General features: G+C 27.4%; 4 protein-coding genes and 1 long non-coding RNA gene across 7 annotated transcripts; 3 read left to right on the top strand and 2 right to left on the bottom strand.

Moving 5' to 3' along the window:
- The first annotated feature begins 180 nt into the window (after window positions 1-180).
- On the top strand, window positions 181-4,151 carry LOC117163801 (uncharacterized). 2 transcript variants are annotated; one of them, XM_033346528.2, is made up of 8 exons: window positions 181-484; window positions 570-733; window positions 894-1,106; window positions 1,243-1,458; window positions 1,588-1,796; window positions 1,895-2,229; window positions 2,316-3,608; window positions 3,696-4,151. In XM_033346528.2, the coding sequence occupies exons 3-8, from the start codon at window positions 972-974 to the stop codon at window positions 3,893-3,895; spliced, it is 2,388 nt and encodes a 795-aa protein (XP_033202419.1). In that variant the 5' UTR covers window positions 181-484; window positions 570-733; window positions 894-971; the 3' UTR covers window positions 3,896-4,151. The 2 variants fall into 2 exon arrangements, with proteins under 2 accessions (XP_033202419.1, XP_033202421.1); XM_033346530.2 differs by having other exon boundaries at window positions 181-733.
- A 258-nt stretch (window positions 4,152-4,409) lies between these two features.
- LOC143303127 (uncharacterized) lies at window positions 4,410-5,298 on the top strand. The gene is made up of 2 exons (XR_013059127.1): window positions 4,410-5,015; window positions 5,097-5,298. It is a non-coding gene; the product is annotated as an uncharacterized LOC143303127 (long non-coding RNA).
- A 547-nt stretch (window positions 5,299-5,845) lies between these two features.
- Window positions 5,846-9,240, bottom strand: AspRS-m (aspartyl-tRNA synthetase, mitochondrial). 2 transcript variants are annotated; one of them, XM_076621198.1, is made up of 12 exons: window positions 8,969-9,240; window positions 8,628-8,876; window positions 8,177-8,545; window positions 7,931-8,107; window positions 7,679-7,858; window positions 7,504-7,611; window positions 7,231-7,428; window positions 6,923-7,135; window positions 6,678-6,861; window positions 6,357-6,604; window positions 6,071-6,261; window positions 5,846-5,998 (listed from the first exon to the last, which is right to left on the bottom strand). In XM_076621198.1, exons 1-10 carry the CDS (start codon window positions 9,041-9,043, stop codon window positions 6,444-6,446), a joined length of 1,914 nt encoding a protein of 637 aa, XP_076477313.1. In that variant the 5' UTR covers window positions 9,044-9,240; the 3' UTR covers window positions 5,846-5,998; window positions 6,071-6,261; window positions 6,357-6,443. The 2 variants fall into 2 exon arrangements, with proteins under 2 accessions (XP_076477313.1, XP_033202422.2); XM_033346531.2 differs by having other exon boundaries at window positions 6,456-6,604.
- Window positions 9,241-9,570: 330 nt separating this feature from the next.
- Window positions 9,571-10,967, top strand: LOC117163806 (uncharacterized). The gene is made up of 2 exons (XM_033346540.2): window positions 9,571-10,360; window positions 10,472-10,967. The coding sequence occupies exons 1-2, from the start codon at window positions 9,945-9,947 to the stop codon at window positions 10,692-10,694; spliced, it is 639 nt and encodes a 212-aa protein (XP_033202431.1). The 5' UTR covers window positions 9,571-9,944; the 3' UTR covers window positions 10,695-10,967.
- On the bottom strand, window positions 10,938-14,194 carry ArfGAP1 (ADP-ribosylation factor GTPase-activating protein 1). Its single transcript, XM_076621199.1, has 9 exons — window positions 13,956-14,194; window positions 13,818-13,889; window positions 13,471-13,752; window positions 12,987-13,198; window positions 12,727-12,841; window positions 12,554-12,643; window positions 12,269-12,328; window positions 11,875-12,050; window positions 10,938-11,764 (listed from the first exon to the last, which is right to left on the bottom strand). Exons 2-9 carry the CDS (start codon window positions 13,875-13,877, stop codon window positions 11,557-11,559), a joined length of 1,203 nt encoding a protein of 400 aa, XP_076477314.1. The 5' UTR covers window positions 13,878-13,889; window positions 13,956-14,194; the 3' UTR covers window positions 10,938-11,556.
- Window positions 14,195-14,479: the final 285 nt, after the last annotated feature.

Below are 14,479 nucleotides of genomic sequence, written 5' to 3'. Positions count from 1 at the left end.
CAGTGTAGCCAGATATCCATCATTCCTTTATGTCTTTCCTACGTTATCGATCGAAAAAGGATGTAAATGTAATACATGATAGTAGATAGTATGCACTGAAAGATAATTTCTAAACGTGCAAACTTATAAGATACTGTTTTACATATATCAAACTTTTCTACTTATCAAGCTAAGTTTTCAGTAAAATGGTTCTTTTTACCATTTCATTCACTAGCGTACGAGGATAAAAACATATAAATTTATTAAAATGAAATTAGAAGAATATATTGATAAAAAATTCAACCGAAACATATGACAACTTTAGTTAGATAGTTTCTCTATGCGCGCAACGCGTAATGTCTAGGGTTATGTTTCTGTATGTGTTAGAGCACACATTAGTGCTATGTGTATTTGATACTAATTATATATGTAAATTGAAAGACGGGAAATTGTATTAAATTGTATAGTTTTATGCATTGTTTTTCGTTGTATTAAATATGTAGAAGTACGAAAACAAGTTATCATTAAAGACATTTCTACAAAACTCGATATACGACTCCACCATTATTATTACTAATTATGTTATTTAGGTTATTATGTTATGGAACTTATAAAGTCGTTAAATAGTTGTGTATTTTCGTTATTGAACACAACGATAAATATGCAAACTCATAATATATATATCAGTTTGTGTTAAATGTAAAAAGGAGTGTGCTGGCTAATTATCGTTTGCTGTTAATAAAATCTCTAACTTGTAAGTCATGATTATTACAATGAGCATAACCCTAAGTAAATATCTGTATTGATAATTTAGACGTGTTTTCTTATGTATGAAATGACTTCTATAATATTTGATCCTTAATTAAGTAGCATAAATATATTTTTTAATATGTATTTTCAATATTGTATTTTAGGAATTACATTTTCTTAACATATGTACTTGTTAGCTGAGATAGTATAATTACCAGTTAATATACAAAACGGTAAAAAAAATGTCATTTGTGAATGATGTTAATATCTACAAAAAAATGGTTTCTCAAGAGATCATACAAAAACCATGTACTATAAATGAAACTTCAGCAGAATTTATGGTTCTACCCAAATGTGAACACTCGGAAGAAACATTGGTAATAAAATAATTAATATTTCAACAAATATATATCTTATATTATTACATATTACATCTTACTACATCTTATATATATATATATATCTTACATATTTTCAATTTATTTTATTATTAATTATCAATATTATGTATAGATTGTTGGTGAGGAAATAATTGTAGATGAAAACATAGATATTAATCAAATGTCAGAGGAAGTAATTTGTAAACAGAAAGATACTTCTGAATATTTTGAAGAAAGTATGAATACAACAATGTCTGTTGAATATGCGGAAGATGCTATATCATTATCTGGAGAAAATACACCTAGACAAAAGTGGCTTTCAAATGATGTCAATAAGGAAGAATTGTTGGTAAATATTAAATGTTTAAAATTTTATGATAAAAGATCAGAATACATTGAAGTGATAAAAGCAAAATAATGAAATCGGTAAATTCTTCTTTTATTTTAGTATGTTTTGTTAATTAATACGATGTGATAGCTTTCAGAATCAGAGGAAAGTGAAGCAGAAACATATAATAAAGTAATAATTGATGAGCAAGATGGAGATGAAGAAACAATAGCCACATTTGTAACTGCCGCTGGTCAACAATTAGCATTATATGCGGTTGAAGATTCAGATGAAATTTTTGCTGTAGCAGTTTATGATGAATCTGGTGAACCACCAACAAATTTTCAATTTCTCATGAAGTATGTATATTTATGCATATATTACATATCAGATACAGTTAATAACAGACGTAATTCAATAATTGCATGTGAAAATAATAAAATGATCATATTTACAGATCAGATGTTGAGAGATTAATAGGAGAAGGCGCAGTTAGAACTGTTAAAAAACCAACACAGATAAAAAGACAATTATTGACTACTGAGTCACCAATATTTTTTCCTAAAAGTGAACCAATAAATGATATGTCAATGGATAATGAAAATAAAATCATGTCAAATGAAAATGAAAGGATACAAGAAAAAGAATATATATTGGAAGAAAATTCAAATTTAATGAAACATTCTAACTTAAATTTAGGTACAAAACGAGTTTCTAACATTATATATGCAACAGATGAAAAACAACCAGATGTAACATATTTAATGATGGATGATTGTTCTGCAAATATGGGTATGTATCTAAAACTGGTAATTATTAAATAATATCTTGATATAACGAAATTTCAAATATTACAAAAATATCTAAATTTTTAACAGATAATTCTGAAGAATATCAGGAAGATGATAAAAGTGACAGTGAACTTGTAGAACAATCAACTGTGCAATACATCTTATTCGAAGGTGATCAATCTGATTCTGAACTAACATTCGATGAAATTCACAAAACTCTTCAAAATTTGAAAGCAAATGCAGCAAAAAAGCAAATGAATAAAAAGATCATTAACAGAGATCAAAATAACTTTGGAAATCTCAAAGAAACGGAATATGAAACTTCAGTGTATCAAAATTCTAATGTGTCTAATAAGATGTCTAATAGTTTAACAAAGAGAAAATTCAATCTGTTAGATAGTCAACAGGAATTATTGGAGACATTAGCAAATTCATCAGCAGATTTAATGCCAAGTAGTACAAATTTAGATATATCAAATGGTTCGATTGAATATACGTCACCCGAGTCGTCACAAATACAGTACAAAACTAAGCGATCCCGGAAACAACAATTAATTTCTGTAAATCGCGAAGATTCTGAAATTATTATACAACCAGCATCTCTTGTAACTGAAGAAGACAATAATGTTAGAAAAAGAGTAAGACGGAATAAAAGAGTAGCTCATTCTAGATATCGTCAAAGAAATACCGACTCGAAAAGAATGAAAAAGGTCAAGCGAAAAGAAGTTGAAATTATTGAAATTGATATTGATGAAGAAGAAAGTATCCTGCAGTCAGAACGGGATGTTGTTGAAATAACTATAGATGATAGTAAAGATAAATATTCTAGCGATAAAGAAAATGAAATTATAATGGTTGGAGATTCCGATGACGAATCTCAACAATCCAATTCAAAAGCAATTTTATTACAATGTCAACATTGTTTAAGAAATTTTAGACAACAAAGAGCTCTAGAAACTCATTTGCGAGTTTGTTCGAAATCACCCTCTAATACAATACGGTTTAATGAACAGAAATTGAAACATGCAAATGGAACGACTGAAGATACTGTTAAAAAACAATACGCTTGTAAAATATGTCAACAAAAATTCGATGTAGTGGTAGCGTTAGCCCGTCATGTACGTTCAGAACATTCTCAAAGAAAAAAACGTAGATTTAGTAAACTATCAGTCGAACGACCATCCATAGAAATTAAAGAAAAGAAGGAACACATTGAGCCAAAAAAACAGACTATAATTAAAAAGATTAAAAGGAAAAGAAATCAAAGACCAAAATGCACCTGGGAGGTAAAAAAATTAAGTTGTTCTGATTGTGGAAGGTGGTTTCCCAGTGCTGCTTTATTAAGAGCACATTGTTTACAACATGGAACAAAAAAATCTGGTATGTTATTTTTAATAATTATTTTATTGATATATGTATAATAATTCATTATGAGAACATTAAATAACTGAAAAATATTTATTACAGAACAACAAATACGCAGATGTCAGATATGTAAGAAATTAATTAGATCTAGATTACTTTTTGTACAACATTTGAAGAAACATAGAAATTTACAAAAAAATATAAAATCCGTACCGAATATTCAAAAGAAGTTACACACAACTAGGTCAGTGACAAGTAAAATTACTGCACTCAGAAAACGGGGACGTTCACGAAAACTTTGATCTCTTCAAATATCAACACATGAAATTTGTAGAAATTGGTGATATATGACAGATACTGCTGCTATTTCTTCTAATGTGAAATATGTATAATAATATGTTCATACTTCCAATAAAAATTGGAAATATTTATATGTTCATTAAAGAAATATCTTACAATTACATTAGATACCTAGTTAAATGTATATATCATTTAGATATACCGTGTATATTATGTATAATTTAACTATATATTATAACATTTGCAGCTTAACTTTTACATTGACTAAAAGATTGATTTTACCCAGTTTTTTTGATTACGCAACTCTTTAAGAAACATCAAGTGCCGAAAATTAATTAAATTTAAGCAAAATGTTGAAACATATATTATTATATGAATAAAATGCTTAAACTAAATTACATAGGTCAGTTTTTCTTTACAAATTTAACCAAGGATGATTTATCATATTTAAACAATATTATTGATTACTGTAAATAAAATAACTGTATTGAAAGTATATATATTCAATTTTATTTGGATCATAGACTCGAATAGAGTAAACATGTTTATGCATTTTTTTAACCTTAAGAAAAGCAGAATACCAAAATTTGAGTATTTACTTTGATTACAGATGAATGAAACGTATGAGATTTTCTTATAAAATTAATGTCATAAAGTAATATACATATAAATGTTCATATACACTACTACCCGCTTAATGTACGTTGGTTGGGTTCACGTGGTGAATATTATCTAGAAAGGTCTAGAAAGGTGCTTTTTTCAGTACGTTCAGCTCAGTTTGCATTGGGAGCGAGAGTGAGACATATTTACGGCAAATGAACATACTCGCTTTGGAGAAACAGTCCTAAGAATTGATGAAGGTGATTATAAGAACATTAATCGAGGTAAAATATAAGTGAGTGAATATAAGAATATGTCCAAAATATGGCAAAAAAAGCGAACATTAAGTAGGAATTATTATAATACGAAGATCACTGATGAGTATGGGAGGAATTTAGCCAAAAATACGCTTCACAAATTATCACCTTTAGTGATCAAACGATCGAACTATATGCACAGTTCTTCCTACAATGTTTTTGACGGGAGAAATGTGCGTATGCATAGCAAGAGGTGAAAATGTATGTTAGTATCAGATCGTACGGAACTGACCAAAAATACGCTCTATTGCGAACTCTTATCACCGATGAATCAATGCTCTTATAGGTTTTGATCGTCATTTTCAATTTTCGTATGAGAGGAATTGTTTTAGATCTATCGATTAATTAACGGAATGAAATTATTATAAAAGTACGCGATTACACAAATTGTTATACAGAAAATTACGAACTCATTGTAGAATTATACAATTCTTATAAACTTACAGATTGAATTGAATAAAATAATTTTATTTTGCAAATGAATAAAATCCTCAAATCCTTTCCAATAAGTTTCCAAAAGTTTAACGAACAAGTTATAAAAAACGACGAAAGAGTTTGAGAAAATTGATAAGTTTTGATAAATATTAAGAGAATAAAACAACATAAGAGGTATTTCGAATCTTTTCAAATTCTTGAAAACAGGTAATTTTCTAAGGACATATGAGAATAAAAAATTTATCAGCTAAAATAGCGATTTTGTATCAGGAAAACATGGTAATAGGAAGTGGTACAATTCGAAAATAACATTACATTCCAGAAATTTTTTAGATTATATTTTTAGGTTCTTGAAAAAATATTTCGTCAAAATCTCGATTTTATAACAGGAGAATATAATATTATAAGAGGCAGCACTATTTCAATAATACTTGGAATTTGACATCACATCTCGGAATTTTTGAAAACTATTTCGCGGTCGTTTGTTATACTTTACCTCTTAAAGTTCCACGCGTTCTTAAATATTTCCCGATTGCATTTTTTGATTTTTTGTTTTTATGGAATTGGAGAGTGACAAGGACAAACAACAAGATTGTAAAATGCTGTTAAACTACGGTCTGATTTATTGAAACTATTTCTAAATACATTCATATAATTATCTTACAACAAATAATCTCATTTTTTATTGTACTGTATAATCATTTCTAATAATCGTTGTTGCTAGTTGTATCCTTAGTATCCTTATTGTTATTTCTACAATACAAAGGAAAGGAATTTACTTCTAATATTTCATTAAGTCTTCAAGTAATTTTTATATTTTTTTACCCTTATCCTTCGCCGATCGTCAATACGAATTTCCCTTCTCGTCGTACATATGCACATTTCTTTCACCCAGAGCATCGGAAAAGAAATGTGCATATAGTTCGGGCACTGACCACTAGAGGCCCTTATCCTTAGTTCACATTGTTTGATTGACTTTGTTAATATTACATTAGCGTTTTCCCTTTTCACTTTTGCTGTAACGACATAGATTTTATAAGTATAACGATTTTTAAACAAATAAAAATATCGGATATATTTTATAAAATATACAAAAATTATTGAATAATACTTTTTGAAGTGAATATGACCAGCTAGCCTCTTATAAATATTTTTACAATAGAGTAAAAAATACAAAAGATACTTCTTGAATATTGTTTTATTTGTCTACCGTCTGTATGTTATAGAATCTTTTTATTTCCTCAGAAATGGGAACTGGAGCTCCTGACATTAAATCTCGACCTGTAGTAGTTTTTGGAAATGCTATCACATCTTTTATATTTTTTGTGTTACAGAGCAAACACATTAAACGGTCCAATCCTAAAAATCCAATTTATTTGTTATGATACTCCATTGTCGGATATAGTTAATATTTGAACTAAAAATAAAATACCTATAGCAATTCCACCATGAGGTGGAGCACCAGATTCTAAAGCATCAAGTACATGCATTAAGTGTGTTTCATCTATATTTAGCATCTTAAATAGTTGTTTTTGTAATTTTGAGTCATGGATTCGTATCGATCCTCCTGCGATCTCGAAACCATTCATAACCAAATCATAATGCAATCCTCTAACCTATAAAAGTATTTCACTTATTAAAATACTATTAAGCTTATTAATTAATTAACATGGGTACCTTCAGTGGATTGTTCATAAGATATTGCATATCATCTGGATGAGGTTGCGTGAATGGATGATGCATAGTTTCTAATGAATTTGTTTCAGTATTAAACGAAAATAAAGGGAAATCAGTGATCCATAATAATTCATTCCTACTAGTAAAGATTTCTTGACCTTCACTTTCTAAAAACTTTGTAAATTCAAGACGTACTTTTCCTAATAGTGATTGCTGTAATTTTAAGTTTGATATTAATATATATAACTGCTTGATGTTAATGTATCATTAATAAATGTAGAAAATATAATTAACAGATTAATATTTACCGTGTTTACTTTTTCTCCACAAGCTAAAAACAGTACATCTCCTTCTTTTAAATTTAACTTTTGTTGTACATTTCCATCAATAATATTTGTTATTACTGGCGATTTGTTAGGTATCTTTGTTTGTATTAATTTCACAGAAGGGAAATAAGTACATTGTAGTTCAGATATAGTATCTTTGATAGATTTTGTAAGAAAATCCTAGGGTATACAAAATATGTTATAAATATAAAAATACCAAAAATCAAGGAAAATATAAATAACTTGTAAACATACATGTTTTTGGGAAAAAACTAGAGCATAAACTTCACGGTGTTCATTTTGTTCCATTTTTAAACTTTGTTCTAATACTGAATGATCAATTAATTCCGTCAGTCTACAAAGCTGAAATATTAATACTATTTTTGAAATTATTCTTCGAATTTAAATTAGAAGCATATTTAAATCTTACTTGTTGTGGTATTCGTAAATCTGGTTTGTCTGTACCATATAATTCCATTGCATCCTCGTATTTTATGTGTTTAAAAGGAATAGTTAATTCTCCTGATTCTTGAGGCCAAGAATATGCTAATAAGTTTTCAATTAACATCATTATTCCTTCACAATCAACGAATGACATTTCAATATCCAGCTGTGTAATAACATATCTATGAGTACTAAATGATTTTATATAGGATATATATCTGCAAGTCAAAAATTATACCTGTGTAAATTCAGGTTGTCTATCATGTCTAGGCTTTTCATTCCTGTAACATCTTGCAACTTGAAAATATCTATCAAAGCCACCAACCATTAATAATTGTTTAAATTGTTGGGGACTCTGTACTAATGAATAAAATTGATTCAAGAGTTTTGTTGGGACTATAAATTCATGTGCTCCCTATGTTAAAAAAAAGAAGGTTTAAATATCTTGGCCATAATGTTTTTAGTACCATTCTGATATACATACTTCAGGAGTATTTTTAAATAATGTTGGAGTTTCAATATCGACAAAATTGCATTCTTTAATTAGGTATTCTCTCATCTTCATTATCACTTCTGAACGTAATCTTAAATTCTTTTGTAATTCAGGATATCTTAATGATATGTATCTATACTTCATTTGTATGTTTTCATTTGCCTTATTATAGTCTCTAATAATAAATGGAATATTTAAACTTGCTATGTTTAAAACTTTCAAGGATTTTATTTCTACTTCAATATCTCCAGTTCCCATGTACTTATTCTTTTGACCCTCTGGTCTTTTTAATACTCTACCTTCTATGCTCAATATACTTTCAAAGGTCAAATTCCTAGCCATTTCTTGTAAGTCCTTTCTCTAACATAACAGATAGTTTATTTTTAATATCAATATATATACATATAGTATACTTTATTGGAATTTATATCCTTTAACTCACATGTTTAGGTATAATAAATTGAGTAGAACCATAAGAATCTCTCAATATCAAAAATTTGTCAGCTCTTAAAAATTCTAACCACCCACATAATTGAACATTCTCTCCTACATTTTGTAGCCTTAGTTCACCACATGTATGAGATCTTGAAACAAATTTATTAACTGGTTGCACATTTTCTTTTATTCTTTGTTGTTTACCAGCTAAATTATGTGTATAATTTATACACATTAAAGAATGTTTTGTTATAAGCTAAAAAATTTTATATTAAAATATTTATAAATATTTTCATTTTTATATAAATTAAAATATATTCTATGAACTTAATAAATATTTGCACTCACTTTTTGATGATATAGACGATTCATAAATAAAAAGTTAAAAAATGGCATTTTTGATACGATACAATTACGAAGCATTTTTATAATAAACAAAAATATGCGGTTTATAAATATATATATTGTAATGAAAAATATTTTTTTTTCTAAACTTTTTCTACTTTGTTTTTGTTGTTACATATCCATATAAATATTAGTTTTTGTTGTTTTATATCTGAAAATTAATTATTGAATATACATAGTTTTCATAAAAATACTATGCCTTTTGCGTCTATCAGAAGAAAGTTCGCGGGACAAGAGGAGCAAATAGTAAAATAGCCTATGAAATATACGAAACATAGAGTTAAAGATTTACAGAAAGTATCTGCTAGATCACAGCGTTCTATGGCTAGTGACAATAGCGTAACAAATACCGAGTTAGTGAGTAGCAAACGACCGATTTGTAAAGGCTACCTTACAACTTACGACATTAAAAGCTTTACATCTTACATCTATATGACTGTGTTTTTGATAGACTCAATACAATTACTTATTTATACATACATATAAAATAAACACACTTGTTTCACACCTACAATCAAATAAAATCATACAGCAATGTGCGACGATAAGCAAAAGAGGAAGGTATCTACTTATTCGTAGGATAGGTTAAAAGGAATAGGTAGTAGGAAATCTAGTAGAAAGAAAGCTGAGGAACTAGAAAGATATAAAGGATATAATTAGGAAAGATATAATTATAAAAGTTCATAAATTAATACCCTTAATTAATTTTTTTTACTAATAAAAATTTGTTCGATCTATGGATACATGGCGACCTCCAGCGTGATCAGAAGTAACCAATTAGACTTGCACTATTTGTCTAGCCATCTTTCCCTAGAAACATTGTTTTCATCATCAATCAGTGTTTGGATATATTAAGACAATTACAATACATTAAAGTCTGTACTTACGTTTTCAAGCAATATTTTAATTAAATATAAAAATGAATAATCCTAAAGAAAGAAAAGCTACAGCAGCAAAAACTATAAAGCAAAAGAATAATGAAAGTGAAGCAACAAGTAGCAAGATGATAACAGTAAACCAACAAAAAGCGAAATCAAATAAACTGTGGACTAATAATGATAAAAAAATATTGTTAGAAGGTTTAAAAAAATATGGGACCGAAAATGTTGAAGCTATATCAAAAATGTTGCCAAACATGTCTTTTGAAGATATTAAATGGAAAATAGCTGAATATTCTGAAATGGCAGAATATTTATATGAACATGAACTAATAAACAACTGGATGAATTGTGGAATGTTTGAACCTGGGGATAGTCTCATCCCAGAAGCATTATTATTTATACATTTATTTGAAAAGCATCCATCTCCTTCAGAAGCAGAAGGTTTTAATTTCAGGTATATATGAATAGTTTTATTTATTGATAATAAGTTATTGACTACTTTATAACAGTTTATATATAATATTAATAAACTCTGTTTATTGATAATTGTACGTAATTATTGTAGAGCAATATATAATTTTCTTTATCGCTCAAGCCTGGGACCAGTATCATACTTTGATCTATCACCAAAAGATAGAGATTTACTGTGTATTTTGCTATCAAGACTAGAACGCAAGATATGGCCAAAATGTGAGAAAGATATCTGGGAATATGTTGGTAATACTTACAATAAAAGACATATTAAAAAAGTATATCCAGGAAAAAGGGTCCCAGGTCAACTTTTATAATATCATAGTTATAGTTTTTTTATACATTCATGTGTAATGATAATATTTAATAAATATTAATAATGTGGAGGTGCTTAAAGTTTGGATACATTTTCTGCTGTGATAGAAAAAAATTTTCTTTATTTATATATAACATAAGCAAGTACAAATTTTTATCCAATAGAGTAAATTGATTTATTTTATGTGACAGAAATCTATTGTCTTAAAAATGTATTAAAGATTACCTCATGTAAGTTATATATATAGAATAAAATAAATGTTTATTTTAAGAGATGTTATTTTGTATTGTAAATAATTATAACCCAATGTAATAATATACATTCATCTAATACATATCATAATACAAAATAATTGTTTTGTATCTTTTTGAAGAGAAGTTCTTTGTAATATATCTTTTCCATCTATTTTTAGCTCAATGAATGTATAAATTACATAAGAATGATGATATAGTACATTAAACAATATCATATATATTATTTGTGAAAAATATAAATGCATAATAAATGAAAATTAATCGAATAAAGTGAACAACACACAATAACAACATATCTTTGCACCTTAATATGCATTAATCATAAAGCAAAGTTTGAAGTACATTAACTTGCAATATGTGATATTTATTTACGCTTTCTAAAGCGTACAATGTATACACTCTTGCACGTATACACTAATCGTAAATGATTACTCTTTTATATGTATCTACATATATTCGTAACATTAGAGAGGTAAAATACAGAATAAAAATAATTTCATTTTAATAATTGCTGTTACACTGCTTTATACAAGTTCAAAATCTTTAGGATGGGCAAGATATTTGAAGATTTTGAACTTTGATAAAAATTTCCTAATTAATAAATAATGATTAATTTTTTAATATTTCCCATGCATCATCTTCAAGTTTTGAATCCCAGTTAGATGCATAATGGTCCGTACTAAAGTTGATTAATACTTCGTCTTTATCTTTTGATTTTCTTGCAACTGGTTTAGGATCTGTTATTTGGTTATTTTGTTTTGTCTCATTACCCCAATCCCATTCACAATTGGAAGAATTTGCAGTTGATACATTGGTTCTAAAATAATTTAAAGTACAATTAATTTATGAAATTGCATTGATTATAATCATTTAAATTTAAAATGTTTATGTTTTATAATAGTTTCACTAGAACTACAATTAACTTACTTGGACTGCGATGTTTTCATTAAAGATGTTTTTTCAGTAGAATGATGCTGGGTTATATCACTATTTTGATAAGTAGTGGAAGAACTTTGATAATGTTCCTTTGAGCTATATTGATTCTGTTCAACTGAATTTGTTCCTCCAATATCACCCCATCCTCTTCTCCCTAAATCTCCAACCTATTGAAAGATATTTAGGAAGTTTAATAATTAATTAGTTTATGGATTTATTGTTTAATTACTTAATTGGCTTAAAGGAATTTAATTATTTAAAGAAAAAATAAAAATTTGCTTGTCTAATACAATATTAATTACAATTACAATAACATATCAACCAAGAATTAAATTATCTAGTTAATAAGTACTATTAATCATCATTTTAATATACAGCTATGTACCTTAGCAGCTATACTATTAGCTTGAGTTCCAACTTCTTCCCAAAAAGTACCATCACGTACCTAGCACAAGCAAAATAAGACGGAAACGAAAAATTTAACTGAAAGTAATATATATTTCACTATACATAAACATAATACTAAATACAAAATAAATGATCATTATTAACTTTCTTTTGTCACTAAATTATAATTTAATAATTTCTTTTACAATAAGAAACATAAGACAAATACAAATATAAGTATGCATATATCTATATGCAAATGTAAATAAATAGATATAAATACCTTTTGTATGGCTAACTCTCCAGTTCTAATGGCATTTTCTGTAGCTTTACTTGCTATTTTTGATGCTGATGAAGAAAGTATTGACCAGCCCTAGAAAAGTGAATGTTTACTGCAGATTTCATATATACCAACTGTACATGTTAATTATAATTAGTTATCTTAAGCATAATTACACTTGCTAAAGAGGATACTGCACTGTCAAAAAATTCTTGCGATGAACTCCTGGGTGGTGGATTCATTTGATAACCAAACCCTCCATATTTACCACCTTGACTAGGTGGAATATTACTTTAAAAATATTCATTAACTTTTATATTATTTATATTTTATATATATTAATTATTGTATTACATATTTTATTATAGTTATAAAACTAAAAATAATAAAATAAAATAATAATAATAATAATATTGATATAAAAAGTAAAACTTACTCTGGACGATTAGCATTTTCATTTTGTTTTCTTGCAAAAAAGGCTTCTGTCTGAGACTTACAACTATTTGAATTAAAATTTTGATAAGAATTTAATGTATCACTTTGATATGAGGAATACTCTTGTTGATTTTCTGAACACATTGAAGATTGAAAATCCTTAGCTGTGGAGGTAGTTGGATTCCAGCTTTCTCCACGTGCCAATGTTGCAACCTAATTATTTATGTAACATAATATTCTATGTTGTTTATTTTTTTAAAAAGACATTAAACATGAGTAAAGTTATGTTTCACATACCATCACATTTACTTAAATAATGTATAGACTAATTTAAATAATTATTTCAAGGATATAAAATTATACATAACACCTAATTATACATAATGTAATTAAGAAAAGTTTGGAAAAGTTTAAGAAAAGAATTGTTCATGCATTATAGTAGAAAGCACAAAATGTTATGATTAAAAGCAATATATTATATTTACCTTATCTCTATATAATGCTGCTGCTTTAGTATTATACTTTTGTGTTATTGACATATTATCGTTCCAATCCGGTTGTGATTCAAAAAATTCACGAGCATTCTTGTTTCCACCAATTCTCATTTTTTCTAACTCTGAGTCTTTCCACTTATCCATGGAAATGGATCTGACAAATGACAAATGAACACCAAGTCCTCTGTGTTTGCCTGAACATTCTAGACAAATCCATATACCATATGTGACAGAAACCCATTGAGGATTGTGAGTTCCACATTCAAAGCATTTCTGCAAAATAATAAAATTCAATTAACATATGGAATATTATGAAGAAAATAAAATTAATGAATTACATTGTTCTCATCTTTTGGCTTAAGCCCACTTAGGATTCTTCGAGTTCGTGGACTAGCCATTATCTCCAATCTCTGAAACTCAAATAAAAAATCGGATCCAATATTTAATTTTTAAATTAAAAGTCCACCATACTATACTTGTCGTTAATCCCTTGACGGTAGTAATCCCAATTTGTCATAGACGAATAAGCGAATAAAAAAACCAATTCCGATATATATCAATTACTTGATATGTATTTTAAATTTTATCATATGAGTAAAATAATAAATATATCATTTATATACAACCAAATTGAACATAATGTCATAAAGTTTATGGAACTGATCATTTCATTGGATATTTCATCTCATATGAGAGGAGAGTACCAACAAAGCAATGGGCAATGACTAAAAATTCAAGTACGCGTGTTTCTAAAATATACCACAACCACTATAGAGCGCTTTATACCAACCACATTCTTTTATATTCAAAAATAATGGTAAAGTGAGATAAAGGTATTTTTATCGACCAGAAAACCGTTTCTGCATCTATTAAATATTATTATTTTTAATTAACGTATATTGTTCATGTTCGTGTAAATCCGGAAAAATGTAGATAGTAAAATGTACAAATTACACGATAACAAACTTATAATTATTTTTTATTTTATTACGAAATATGT

Source organism: Bombus vancouverensis, chromosome 9, assembly GCF_051014615.1.
Source record: "Bombus vancouverensis nearcticus chromosome 9, iyBomVanc1_principal, whole genome shotgun sequence".
Lineage (NCBI taxonomy): Eukaryota > Metazoa > Arthropoda > Insecta > Hymenoptera > Apidae > Bombus > Bombus vancouverensis.
The sequence above is the reverse complement of the archived record's forward strand: the minus strand, read 5'-3'. Positions and strand labels throughout refer to the sequence as shown.